Source organism: Sander lucioperca, chromosome 23, assembly GCF_008315115.2.
Source record: "Sander lucioperca isolate FBNREF2018 chromosome 23, SLUC_FBN_1.2, whole genome shotgun sequence".
Classification (NCBI taxonomy): domain Eukaryota; kingdom Metazoa; phylum Chordata; class Actinopteri; order Perciformes; family Percidae; genus Sander; species Sander lucioperca.
This window is the reverse complement of record NC_050195.1, coordinates 6977319-6991985: the sequence shown is the minus strand read 5'-3', so window position 1 is coordinate 6991985 and position 14667 is coordinate 6977319. Positions and strand designations below refer to the sequence as shown.

At 38.8% G+C, this 14667-nt stretch overlaps 1 protein-coding gene across 4 annotated transcripts; it reads left to right on the top strand.

Annotated features, from left to right (window-relative positions):
- Window positions 1-5168: 5168 nt before the first annotated feature.
- Window positions 5169-14339, top strand: LOC116048597 (inositol monophosphatase 1-like). 4 transcript variants are annotated; one of them, XM_035998256.1, is made up of 10 exons: window positions 5200-5217; window positions 5249-5310; window positions 5524-5678; window positions 7548-7681; window positions 8530-8634; window positions 8868-8913; window positions 9082-9190; window positions 9392-9500; window positions 10084-10235; window positions 13742-13985. In XM_035998256.1, exons 3-10 carry the CDS (start codon window positions 5616-5618, stop codon window positions 13861-13863), a joined length of 840 nt encoding a protein of 279 aa, XP_035854149.1. In that variant the 5' UTR covers window positions 5200-5217; window positions 5249-5310; window positions 5524-5615; the 3' UTR covers window positions 13864-13985. The 4 variants fall into 4 exon arrangements, with proteins under 4 accessions (XP_031153628.1, XP_035854149.1, XP_031153630.1 ...); XM_031297768.2 differs by having other exon boundaries at window positions 5169-5310; XM_031297770.2 differs by lacking the exons at window positions 5200-5217; window positions 5249-5310 and having other exon boundaries at window positions 5438-5678; window positions 13742-14339.
- The last annotated feature ends 328 nt before the right edge of the window (window positions 14340-14667 follow it).

Below are 14667 nucleotides of genomic sequence, written 5' to 3'. Positions count from 1 at the left end.
AAAAACAACTCTCAGACTATCCTCATAAAGATAAGAACAGTGTGGGAACAGGAAAAAAACACCTCAGCACATAGCACACAAGCAGTACATTTGCACTGCTGAACATAACATAACATAACATAAATGTACAGTTGCACATTTAGCGGCGAAGGCGTGGACTCGGGGGAGGGTAGGTTGGGGAGTTTGGCCTGCTGAGAAACGCACAGCCCGGCAGTCCCACTAGTGTCCCAGTCCGCAGAATGTTATAGCGATAACACAGCACGTTGCCGTGGTGACACAGCACGTTGCCGTGGTGACACCCTTGAACAGTCCAGAGCCGATACGACAATCAGCAGGCAGTGGGGAAGACGGGGGAGGAACCAAGAGAGTCTCGCTTGCAGAGCCCCAACAGGGTGACTGTTTGTTCCAAGAGACGGCCTTGGCAAGGCCGTTCAGGATAAGGGAGCCGAAAGATAAAATGTGTTTTGTCTACACGAATGGCTGCTCTAATTTAAACATTCATTCTATTGTCCAACTACACACTGTTCAACTGGTCAATTTTAGTTTCCAAATCCATGACCTTCCTCATGATGGTAACCAAGCCGCGGGTCATCATTACCATGTTGTTTTCCATCAGGCGATTAATAGTCCCAGTTTGCAAACTGATCGCTTTTCCGACAGCTTTAGTCAGGCCAGGCAGCTTCCTTGGGCTTTGGACAGCTACCAAAGTCTTTCCAATTCTTCGATAAACCAGAGCGAAGCATCCTCCAATCAGCAACATTCCAGTTATCAGGGTTCCAAATAGGTAGATATCCTCAACGTCCTCCACGGAAAGAGCAGAGAGACACACGACACGCCGTTTCTCCCAGCCGTCCATCGTATACCTCGCAGCAAACGTCCCGTCAGGACATGCTGGCTCACCCGAACCAGTGCTCCTCCTCGAGAATACAGTGACAATTGCGTTGAGAGACCAGTTAATCAATTCCATGATTTTTAGGTATTTGTAGAGCCTTGCAGGGAGAGTCTCTAAAAAGTTAACAGTAGACAACACAAGACAAGATAGCAAGCAGGGTAGGCTTGGGAGGGAGAGGGAGAAAAAGCGACCGCCTTCGCTGAGAGCTGGAAAGAAGTGATCTTAGAATTATGTTCATGGAAATCCATAGGCTACATTACCAAGGGGGAAGTATTATATCACATACAAATACACGTAATGTTATCTTGGTAGTTATGTTAAGTTAAATAGAAGTGAATGTTGCTACATGGTAGGTAGGCTGTCACGAGGAGACGGCTACCGAATGTAACCGTGGCAGTGCGTGAGTCTAGTGTCGGTCAGTAAAGTGTATAAATAGTATAGTATAGTAATATGTCGAGACCGAATGTAACCGTGCAACCGCTCGAGTCTAATGTAATCGAGCGGTGTCTTGGTTCCTGGCGGAGGAAGTAAACGCGCGATCACTAATCCCCCCTGCCGCAGAGGGCACGTGAACCGGTGACCGAATCTATTAACTTGATAGGCCAACCAACGACCGTCCGGTTGAACTGACTCGCGCAAAAGAGTTGGTTGTCCCATCACCAATGGGGTGTCGCCATCCTTCTGTCTCTGGGCAGATTCTTCAGTTGTCACTTATACACACATCAGGTTTCGGGGCCTCTTTGTGGTGTAACTGCAACTTCCTCTTCTTGCTTCTCGTAACTTTTTCCCATCGACTGAACGCACGCACCTCCCTAACAGCCATTTCCTGTTGTTTTACTTCTCTGTCTGGTACAGAACGGTTTCCAACATACAACCACATTAATAAACTATAATAAACTGTATTCAAAGCTTAAGCTAAACCATCTGTGCTAGCCTATTCATTGTACAGGGAATACAAGTGTGTCCTCCCTGGAACTTGTGACCATCGTCTCATGATTTACACACAACTCACAGCAATTAGCAACACAATATAATATATAATTCTGATAACACATCTAGATTATAGAAATATTTCTACAGTAGGCCTAACAAATATAACGCTTCCTTCATTGATGAAGTAACTTCACTCCTTCTATTACATTTTAAAGCAGGCTGAAGCTATGCATACTACTGTAGTCATTTGTGCATCTGCTGCAGTGATTCAAATCTTAAGAACCAACTAATTGCATTTTATAATAACTCAATTAGATGAAAGCGTCTGTGTTGTCCACCACTTTGCTCTAGACAAGAAATAGACAGAGACAGAAATATCTTGGCTAAATGGATTGGCGTGCCTATTTGGCACGGCCTTTCCCGATCCCCAAAGGATGAACTGTAATAACTTTGATCCCCTCATCAAGTGAATATCATTAGGTCAAAAATTCACTTTTTGCAGCACTTCCAAATGACAATAATATCAGCCTCCGCTTCAATTTGTGTTTAGTGCCAATTGGCAAATGTTAGCATGCTGACACTCTGGTTAACATTACGCCTGCTAAACATCAGCATGTTTTGGTGCTGATTTGCATCTTCACAGAACTATAGCATGACTGCAGACTAAGTCTTGTTCAGAATAACTGTGGAACTACTTATCGGGTTGTGACAAAATTGATGAAAGGATACATTTCATCACTAGCGTCTTGTGTTTTTAAAATATCATAGATTTGCCAAAGAGGCATGATGCAAATAACTGTCAAAAGTAGTGCGACATACAGTATTTGGCTGTGAGGGCATCTGACACTTCTATCTTCTCTAGCTACTTAATGATTACAGATTATTTCAGATTGTTAAAGTGTGAATGCTAAAGTGTGAATTCAATTATTCATATGAAATGGCCTGATCTGACCTGTCTGAGTGACCTTATACACTGATAAGCATAAAGGACTTTATATTTGTTTCATGCAGTATTCACAGAAAATTGTAGGGAATTAAAGAGAGACCATAGATAGTTTCATCTCATGTCGTTTGTAACCCAATATACAGAATGTGTGAATTGGCTGAATGGGATTCTCGTTATGCTGCCTTGTCTTAAAACATACAAAAAACATTGCCCTATGTTGGAGGAATTAGATTTAATGTATGCCTAACCGTTGCCAGACTTCTCATTAACTGCTTATGATGATTTTGAATTTCTGCCACCTCTTTGCGAGATCAAGGCCGTCTGAGGTTAAATCTGTAAGACGGCGTGGATGAGAGAGTGCCCTCGTGTTTTCAAAGCTAATTGCGTTGTTAGAGCTTTCCACAGGAGGACAGAATGTCTCTGAGAGGTTAATAACCGAATGTAGCCTCAAAGAAAAGGAAGCCAAAATCTGATTCAGAGCCTTAAGCACTCTCATACATTCTTCACTTCTCCATTACATTGACTAAATGAAATGCACTCACACTGTATAGGCAGTTGTGGGATGTAACTAAGTAGACTACATTTACTCCAGTACTGTACTTAAGTACAATTTGAGGTACTTGTAATTTACTTGAGTATTTCATTTTGCATTAATTGTACTTAAAAGTAAAGCTCTTTGGGAAAATCTTCTATAAAATTACTATAACGTATGTGCAGATTTGCTTCTTGAAAGCAGCAACATCTTGCCATTGATGAATGTTTGGGAATTATTAACTCAAGTAAAGGCTCTCAATACTTCTTCCACCACTGCAAATAGACCTTGGGAAGATATGCTATAATAAATACTTCCATAATGTTCAGTAGCCTATGTGTATATTTGCTTCTTGGAAGTAGAACTAACATCTTGCCATAAAAGGAAGTTTATGAATTAAAGTTGAAGTTGTGTGCAACCCCGTCTCAACCTCTCCCTAACCTTTTAACCTCTTCTGCGGTGGTGATGCTCCTCTTCTGTATCCAGGCCGATGTGTGTGTGTGTGTGTGTGTGTGTGTGTGTGTGTGTGTGTGTGTGTGTGTGTGTGTGTACATAGACTACAATTAGTCGCACATCTTCTTGTCAGTTGCAACTATTCCTCTTCTTGTGACCTTTTCTCACGATTACACACATCTACCTGTAAGCCGTTTCCTGTCTACTTCTCTGATAAGCTGTTTTCTGTCTACTTCTCTGTCTGGCAACAGTCATATTCTTAAACTATAATAAACTATAATCAATAAAGCTTAAGCTAAACCATCTGTGCGTCTGTGTGTCTATTTATTGTACAGAGAATGCAAGTGTGCCTCCCTGGAACATGTAACCTTCTTTCTCTAAGACTGCACACAACTCATAGCCAAGAGCAACACAAATAATATGAATTTTATGCAGAAAATAATACATCTAAATAATAGTAATATTTCTACACTATGTAGTACTGAAAGTCTTCAAAGAAACAATTGCACATACAGTAGACTAATTGCATATTGAGCTTGTTTAGGTCTATGGGAATACATTTGGACATGGATTTCATCCTTAAATGCCAACACAATTTTAAATACCCAATGTCTTATAAGTCTGTACCAAGGCAGTCAATACATTTGTGCATTATCCCACAGTGTGCTCCTGCTGCTGCCACCTTCTGGCCTTAAGAGGGTATATATGTATATATATATATATATATATATATATATATATATGCTTGTGGTACCCAAACCTTTTAAAGAAAGCAATAGTGATTTCCTCCATGCAACAGTTTAAACTAAAATTACCTTCATAGATACCTTCAAGGATTCATTTTAAACGCCCTAAAACACACAAACAAGGTTGATGTAAAGTAGGCCTATGTGTCATAGATGAACTTTAATATAGGCACACAATATCAAATATAGACAGGCAGAGATATAAAAACTCATACTTGTGTAAATCATACATTGTTGCTGCCTCTCCTTCTGACAACATGGAAACAAATGTTACTTATATGTTTTAAAATACTCTGTAATAAAATTACTGAAGTTGTATAAGGTTAATGTGTGTTTATCTGTGTTCACACACCTCCCTCTTACATTTTACTGTTGAATTGGATTTTTATTTGTCTTTTTTGTCATATTGTTTTTTTCATGTATGATAAAGTGTTATAATGATCATTTTTCAATGTGATCATCTGATATTTGTACTTCTATGCACAATATTTTGTAATGTTTTAAGTATGATAAAAAAGGCTTATCAATTTCCTGTAAGGAGGATTGACAGCCATTGCTAGCCAATGAGAACGGTGACTTCACATCCAGTGGCATTTATTGACCAATAAGAGTGAGAGCTGCCTTTAGTCCCACCCTCCTATGGCTAAAAGTCAACAGGAGTCAGTCCAACTGGTTGGTTGAGTTAGCTAGCTTTGGAACCTCTGCTACTGTAACGTTAGCTTATTGGAACCCTTACTACTGTAGTCTTAGCTTATTACAACGTAAACCAAGACATTAGCTACATGGCTGCCTGGTTAAACCGTTAATTGTACGTTTTTAGCCGTAACTTAACTTACTTATCATTGTGCTCTGCGCCAGTTTATTCGTGTAAAAGAGCTAACGTTAACATTAATTTAGCTGTTACAACAGATTTAACGTTTATTGCTTCTTAATGACCTTTTCCAGCCAGTAGCTCCTCGGTTGTAAATGTAACCGCTACTTTGAATGTGAATTAACCTTCTGTGTCGCTTTTCCTTAACAGGAACCTAACGTTACAATCTGTAACTAACGTTATCAGGGAATATAACATTATTCAACGTTACTCCTCATCCCTAACTTTAGTCCCCAATCAACATGAGTTGTCTTTGGCAAGAGTGTATGGATCACTGTGTGGAGGTCACCAAAAAGGCTGGGAGGGTGAGTAAATCCTAGCTACTGTTATTGCTTCTTCTTTTAATGCTATGGTCTGGAAATAACTTGTGGTACAATATTATATTAGCTTAAGTTTTGCTTCCAGGTTTACCTTTATTGCATGCACAGCAGTAGCCTATAACTTGCAAGTCAAGTCAAGTCAGTGTATTTATAGAGCACATTTAAAACCAACCTTGCAGGTATATGATACCATTTTAAAAGTCTAATATTGCACATGGTCATGTTAAGATAATTATTTACAACATTCACATGTAGTACAATAACAAAGGCTTAAAGTTTGACAGTTTTCAGAAATCAGAATCAGAAAAAGGTTATTGCCACAATAAGTATACTTGCGTGGAATTTGCCTTGGTGGCTGGTGCAAACATAAACAAACAAACCTATTAATCATTAATATGAAATAAACAATAAATACAATAAACAAATGTATACAAAATAACTGTTGCATAAGAAAAGAAAAAAGAGGCTGAATGGGTTCAGTGCAGAATGTGCAAAGAATATATAGTATGTGCAATGGGCAGATGTATAGTCCAGGATGAAGGTAGTGCACAGTGTAGTGACTAGAGATTGGGGATGGAAGTCAAGGTCAGTTGTTTTCCTTTTAACATTAATTGCAAATGTTTCCAATAATGTTTGTCATTTAAATGATTCTAAGACGAGTCTCTTTGTAGAACAAAACTGCAGTTTTGCCAAGTTCAAAACAGACTCAGGCAACACTGAAGGTTAAACATTTTGATAATCTGGACAAAGAGCTGTTAGAAACAGGGAGAAGCATTTCACAGAGATGGACAAGAAATGATTAGATTAGATTAGATTCAACTGTATTGTCATTGTGCAGAGTATGAGTACAAAGACAACGAAATGCAGTTTGCGTCCAACCAGAAGTGCAAAAAAAGCAGAAAAGTGCAATGCGATATACAAAGTATAGACAGGTGGTGCATAGACAGGACAAGAGATATAGTGCAGTGTAGACAGTAGTATACAGTTGGTTTACAGAAGGTGGTTTAGAATAATATAAATTAAATATAAATATGTGCAGTGTATTAGCAGTTACCTTATAAGAGCAGAATAAATATGGCTATGTAATATGAACAATGTATGAACAACAGACATATGTGCAATGTAGTAGCAGTAACATTATAATATTAGTAAGAATAATATAAATAGAGAGAGCCTAGAAATTACCAAACGCTTTAAAGCTGAGAAAGTGCATATATATGAACCTGCTGTATTATCCAGTTAACATCTACAAATTACAGTGATGATGAGTTTGTGATACAACATTCAAAATAAAACCTAGAGATGAACTATAGACAGCATAAAGTAGACTGAACAAGACTTTTTCGTGCTGCAAAAAGAAAGCATTTATTAAAACCTAAAAAAATAAGGGTTTACAACAGTCACTGCCAACCGTATGTAACCATTACACACAACACATTATTATAATAATAATAATAATAATAATAATAATAATAATTACATAAAATACATTTTATTTATGTAGCGCTTTACATGGTACTCAAAGACATTTTACAGTAAAACCAGCATATATAGCACAGCTAAAACAGACAAGCAATAAAACCAACACATAAAACAAGCATATTAAAAGCAATTAAAAACAATAAAACCAGTAACTATCAGGTGAGAAATGTAAGACTATTGTATGTGGAAAGCTAATCTGAAGAGGTGTGTTTTCATTAGTGTTTTGAATGTGTCCAGGTCAGTACAGTCACGGATGTGTATGGGTAGGGAGGGGGCTGCAATGGTGAAAGTTACGCTTAACTAAAGCAGAAGATGTGGTTAGTCATCCAGAGAATCCCCTTGCTGAGTTTGTTACTGTTGTGATTCTGCCAGATGATCCGCGAGGCGCTCCAGAAAGACATCACCGTCATGCACAAGAGCTCACCAGTTGACCTGGTGACTGAGACGGACCAGAAAGTGGAACAGCTCATTATATCCTCCATCAAGGAAAAGTACCCCACTCATAGGTATTAAACCAGCAAATACGGACGGGCATCATGGCATTTAATGCTTCATTCCCTTTGCTAATCTGGTTTGCATTGTGGATGATAGTTTTCTATACCTACTATGTGTTATGAAGCATGTTCACACTCTTGCTCTTATCACTAATCCTGGCAGCGCTGTAGCCAAGAATTTAAAGGAACACGCCGACTTATTGGGACTTTAGCTTATTCACCGTATCCCCCAGAGTTAGATAAGTCCATACATACCCTTCTCATCTCCGTGCGTGTTGTAACTCTGTCTGGCACACCCACCGCTAGCCTAGTTAGCACAGATCCTGGAGGTAACCGGATCCAACTAGCCTACTGCTCCCAATAAGTAACAAAATAACGCCAACATGTTCCTATTTACATGTTGTGATTTGTATAGTCACAGGGTGTGCAAATGACAAGGTCACATGAGACACAGCCATCTTCTAACTGTATACAAACTGGGAACTATATTCTCAGAAAGGCGAAGCACTGCTACTTCTGCTACTTGGACGGAGTGATATATCATCATATCATATCATATCATATCATATTGGTCATATATCCACCAAGAAGTATTGCAGAATGTGAACTTTCTCCAGGATGCTAAAATTGCTTGAAATCGAAGAGAAAAAAAAACAAAAAACACTTTGGACATGATGTAGTGGTAGCTACGGCTACAAGATAAAACTACCTCATATCACATATTATAGACTCTAGTAGAAAAGTGAAAGAAAACACAGCAGGTATCAAGTGCAATTGTATTAAGTTTGCAGCTGAGATAACAGTCGTATGATGCATACATTAATAGTTTATTTTCTGTTTTGTCTGTGTGACTTTTGAAGCTTCATAGGTGAGGAGTCAGTAGCAGCAGGCGCTCCCAGTGTTCTAACTGACAATCCCACGTGGATCATCGACCCTGTTGATGGTACCACCAACTTTGTTCACAGGTACTGTATAAACCGTTGAGAAACCCGATACGGCACTGAATTTGTTTTATCTTTGTCGCTCCTCATCTATTCTTATCTTTTAATTAGGTTGTCTCTTGGAGTGTCCTCTCTGTCAGGGATAATTAGACGCGTAGAAGAAACTGAACTGATCATAGAAATTGATTCCCCTGAGCTTAAACCTAAATGGAGTTCATTAAAGGACTGTTTTTATACCGTGAATGTCTTTTGTGCAGGTTCCCATTTGTGTCCGTATCAATTGGCTTCACTGTGAAGAAAGAGGTAGGTTTTATTGTTTGTGAATCACATGCTTTTTTGTAACATCTCAATTAAAGGAGTCCTTAACATAGTAATTGCCCTGATAACCCAGTGAATTTCTGATGAGTAGTACAGTAGTTTTCTCTTTTTATATGGCTATTCCTTAATATCTTATATTTCTCTCGGTCTCAGATAGAGTTTGGGATTGTCTACAGCTGCATCGAGGACAAAATGTACACAGCACGGAAAGGGAAAGGGGCATTCTGCAACGGAGACCCGATTAAAGTGTCAGGACAAGAAGGCAAATATTGATAGCGACATTAGGCTTCAGTGTTGCAGTTTTTAACCAATCCAGCAGGCGGAGGCAATATCACAGCCAGAATAACAGCTTGTTACAGCTCTACACAGTGAAACCTCAGAGACAGTGCCAACTGATTCTGTGTTTTCAGAGTACACAAGCTGTCATTTGTTGACTGATATTTTTGTTGTGTTTTCATCCAAGATATAAGCCAATCTCTGGTACTGACAGAAATGGGCTTCAGGAAGAATCCTGAGCATTTCAAAACAATGTTGGCCAACATCAAGACCATCCTCACCATCCCTGTGCATGGGTAAATATATACACGTGTGCACTAGTTGTAATTCTTAAACATTTCAGTCTTGTTTGTTCTGGTGAGTCCCGTGAGTAGTACTTCAAGCAAACATTCCTTGAGCAGCTACTTTATCAGAAATACAAAATAACAGTAACTGTTGGATCTCTTTACAGTGCATCAAAACAAACAAATGTGTTGATAAAGAAGTCGGTTAGAAATAATTGCAACCGCATCTTGATTTTATGCTGTACACGGGGCGAGTAGTGTTGCACACAACGGCAAAGCACTTTGGAGGTGTGCTGCCTGTCACCTTCAGCTCTCTGTGGCTGCTCTTTATCCTTCTGTGACACACTTACAAATTATCCAATAATTCAAAATGCTGAAAATTACCATTGTCATGTTTTTATAGACACTTTTTACAGTGAATGATAGTGGTCAGCGCTAACCTCCGTGACATAAACTGATACATTTTTCCCCCTCCCCATGTTTGTCACTAACTTCAGAAACTAAACTTTCACTAAACATTCACAAAACCATCTGGAGGTTAACAGTGTGTCGTGTGCAGTCAAATGCTGATCAGACATCCCATTTCCATCCACAGCATCCGCTCCCCGGGAAGTGCAGCTGTCAACATGTGTTTGGTAGCGTGCGGATCGGCTGATGCTTACTACCACATGGGCATCCACTGCTGGGACATGGCTGGAGGGGCAGCGGTTGTTACTGAAGCTGGAGGAGTTATCATGGACATTTCAGGTGAGTCTCTGGAAAAAAACTTGAGCTCTTTTGCTAAACTTTTGAGAGGCTCCTGAGGACTCACTCATTCAAATCTAGGAAGTGGGAAACCTAGTGATTTACTTGTGGAAAAACTGCTTAAGGAGATTGCTGTTCTTTCAGCGCAAATACAACAAAAGTAATTATATTTATGAATTATTTTTACTGTTACCAATTCTCGTTTTTATTGTTTTTTTTCCCCCTCCTTTCTGCTCACAAATGCCTGTGAAACCCAGTCAGAGATGGGCACAGTAGTGCAGCTGGTGGCTTTGCACATTTATATATATTTTATGTTATCTAGCTATGAATATAAAATACATGATACATACATGTATAATATATCCAGGAACTATTTAAAGTTGAATGAGGGGGGCGCCTGGGTAGCTCACTTGGTAGAGCACGTGCCCATTTATAGATTGCCGAGATGATCTGTAGATGAGGATTTGTTGTTTGTATATAGTGTGTGTGTGCTCTGTGTATGTATATGTGTATGACAGTATATGTGTGTATACGTATGTATGTATGTATGTGTCTATATATTAGAGTGCGGATCGGGCCGCATTTTTCTGTCCAAGCCCGACCCGAACCCGACAGGCATTAAGATATTTATGTCCGAGCCCGACCCGAGCCCGACACAGTTAAAATCAAATTTTTTTCTCATACTAATGACACATACGTTTGTTTGTGTGGAAAGCCCGCTTTTATTAAGCAACTGTAGGAAGGTATTTGGAAATGTCAACAAATGAGCTCATCAACGCACACGGGGCAGCAAGCTCACGTTAACACAGGCGTGCACAAGAGGCGCGCTGATGTGACCGAATCTGAACATCATTTCTAAATTTCTAAATATCTGGTCAGGTATCCATCCTCTAGTATATATGTGTATATACTTGTATTCATGTATTTCTCCGTATGATTTGTATATGCGACCGGAAGATGTTTGCTAAATAAGTTTGTGGTGTCTTGTAATCCCATGTGGGATGGGCCAAATGTTTGCCCTTAATCCTTGACGCAGCGGCCGTGGGTTCGACTCCGACCTGCTGCCCTTTGCTGCATGTCATTCCCCCTCTCTCTCCCCTTTCATGTCTTCATCTGTCCTATGAAAATAAAGGCCTAAAATGCCCCCAAAAAATTATCTTTTTAAAAGAAAAAAAGTTGAATGAGGGGTGGGAAAAATGACAAGCTTCGCCTTCGTCCCGCTCCTTTTCAGACAGATTGAACATATTGTTTATAACACTTTATAGATATTGTTTTTCCTTTTGGTGTGTTGCTACACACTTATTGTGTTTTTATATTTTATTTTGTTGTTATTTTTTGTTCGAATTTAAAAAAAAAAAAAAAGGAAAAAAATAATAGAAAGCTGCTTGTCAAGTCAAACCTGCACAGAAGACAATGGTAGTGATGTTACCCTTGAACCCTCTGCTTCGAAGCATGTATCAAAGAAATGAACCTATTTGGAATGAAGCTTTGTATTGGAGCTTGATTCGTTTTGGGATAGTCACGTGACCAGTGACGTCCGAAGCTTCGTTTCACACCCCCCCACGTGACTGCTTCGAAGTTGAATTCAAAGCGGTTCACTGGGTGCGCCTTTGTGGGTTGTTGCAGTAGAAGAGTCAACAGAGTCAGGAAAGTTAGTTAATAGAGAGATTATTATAGCGATTATTATAGCCAGTAGAGAGTTTATTGCAAGTAAGTTTATAGCGAGTAGAGAGTTTATAGTGAGTAGAAAGTTGCTCTAGTCTAGGCTACGTACTCAATATAATCACAGAAATGTGTGTGCAATGTGTTCTTCATTCATTTCCCTCCCAAATTGATGTATTTGTTTACAAACACAACCAAAATCCTAACTTTGTTTATTTTTTTTGTGGATAAGGCAATTACATTTTTACTTATGCAAAGTCCCAAATAGGCTTAGTTATTTGTCATTATTTATTTATCCATCAATTCATACTAAAAATGTATTCATCTTTGACTCAAAGACATTCATGGATAATATCTGTGAAATCCTTAACTTCCACCACCAGATGTCCTCATAGAGTTCTGAAGCTTCGAGTATTGAACCTTTTTTCGATACAATTGGATTGAAAGCTTCACTGGTTCAGAAAGCTTCCGTTCGCCATCACTAGACAATGGCAGGGCTATTAAAAGAGTAAGCAGCTTCTACATTCACACTCCCTGTAGGAGCCACATATTGTATATTGTTTATGGTCTCATTTATATTATTTATTGATTATTATATTGTGCACTTATATTGTAGGTAGTGGGCATTTTCATCGCGGTTTGAGCGGAAGTCATAACATATTTGTTTGCTTCACCTGTTCACCTGGGTTTTTGGGCTTTGACAGAGCTCCCCTGGTGAGCCTAACTCACCCCCAAGCCGCACTAACGCACTTATTTCGACTCACAAAGTAACTTTACATTTGGTAACTGCAGTGCTAGTTGTATTTTACGTGTGGAGGAATAAATCATTGCAATACAATCTCGAGCGTGTCACCGTGTGTTTATGCATCTCTGTGTTTCAGCTCTTTGTTGGACTGCTTACAGCCCCAACACTCCCTTTTTTTATTTATTTAAAAAGTAAGGAGTGGAGGAGTGCATGGCATGTGGTGGAGCAAACTTGTAGCATGGATGGAGACTACTTTCTACCAGCACAGTCTTTTACTCCTTTGACGATAACTGGAGGTTATAACCTAGTTTTAACAGTCTATGGTTATAACTTACTGATCAGCTCTCCAGCTTAAATTCTGATCCAACAGAGTGTCAAATTTTAAAATAAGTGGGATCATTATCTTGGAAATTCATCGCCCACGCCTTCACTATCCAATTTATAATTGCTTTTCCCCTTGTGACTAGCTTAGTACTTAGCAATTGTTCTTCTAAACATGAGCATCTCAAAAGGAATGCATTGTGCTTGTTTGATCGATTGGGTGGTGTAATAAGCCAAATCCACGGAGGAGGAAATTTCCACTGGCATATATGTGCTCAACTGTTGCCCTAATGACTAGTATAGTCTTATTCTATCTTTGACAAGTTAATTAATTAAATCATATTAGTCAAGTAGGAACTCTTTGACTTAATGTGAAATATTATTGCCCTTACATTACCTGGTCAGTCAGTGCGTACCAACAGCAGTAAGGGTGAAATGGCTTCCCAAATGCCACATTAGGTGCTTCATCAGCTGTGCTGTGGTTCGACTGCTTACACTGACATTTTGATTTCATTCTATCAGGAAACGAGAAGAAGGTGTAACCTGATCTCTACAAGTCAATGAGAAATTAAAATTCTAGAGAAATGTAGATTGTTCTGCACTGACAAATGGCCACATCAGGAGCAGTAACTTTGGGAGCCGTCAGCTGGTTTATTCAGATTAACACAACGCACATTTTTACCGACATATTTCACATTAGTTTATTAGTCGTGTACTAATAAAATGTGAAGTTCAACTTGATTTCAGAAATACTTACTTTTTTTTTTTCGCTTTCATCCAGGTGGACCGTTTGATCTGATGTCCCGGAGGTTGATCATCGCCAGCAGCAGAGCAATAGCAGAACGCATCGCTAAGGAGATAACAGAGTTTCACGTCGGGAGGGACGACACAGATGGCGAGTAAATTTCCATCATTTCCTCTACCAACTTTTCAGTTATTAAATCACCTGACTGACTGCATTTACTGTAACAAGTCACGATTCTATCTTTGCCATAATAATAATAATAATAATAAAAATAATAATATAAGAACCAAAACGATAAACTTACCTCTGAAGAACTATACTCTGAAGTTTGTTAGTCAGCCCTTAGACTTTCAGTCTTCTTTCTGCTTTCTTTACAAGTCATTGTTGTGATTCTGTACTTTTACAGATTCAGACTATTCTGCTGTAACTCAGTGATATTGTTTGTGATGAGGGTATTATGCCATGCGTGTTTGTCTTTACACCTGTTTTTAGCCATTATTTATTCTTTATATTAGGACTGGGTGATATGTCCAAAATCTTCAATCCCGATCATTTGATATCTTGATAACGATATCTATCACAAGCATGTTTTCTGGTAATTCAATAAATAAATAAATAAATAGTCTTTATGAAATAACCACATGGCAAAGCCTATTTTTGTATACTCCTGTGTGAATTATATACTGAGAAATGAAAAGTATTTTCTCATTTTATTAGGATCTTTAGTGCAAAATGAACATAATGTGCAAGGATCCGAGTGTAACACGTCGTCCAAATGACGTAAATATTGCCGTTCAGCCGTTCAGCTGCTGGTTTTTTTCGACATATAGAAACGATATAGAAAAATTCAGACGATGGATCACGATACATATCGTCTTATCCCCCAGCACTTATCTATATTTATTAATGTGGACAATGCAGAACAAGATCAAGGAATTTTATTCCTACAGCACTATAGACAG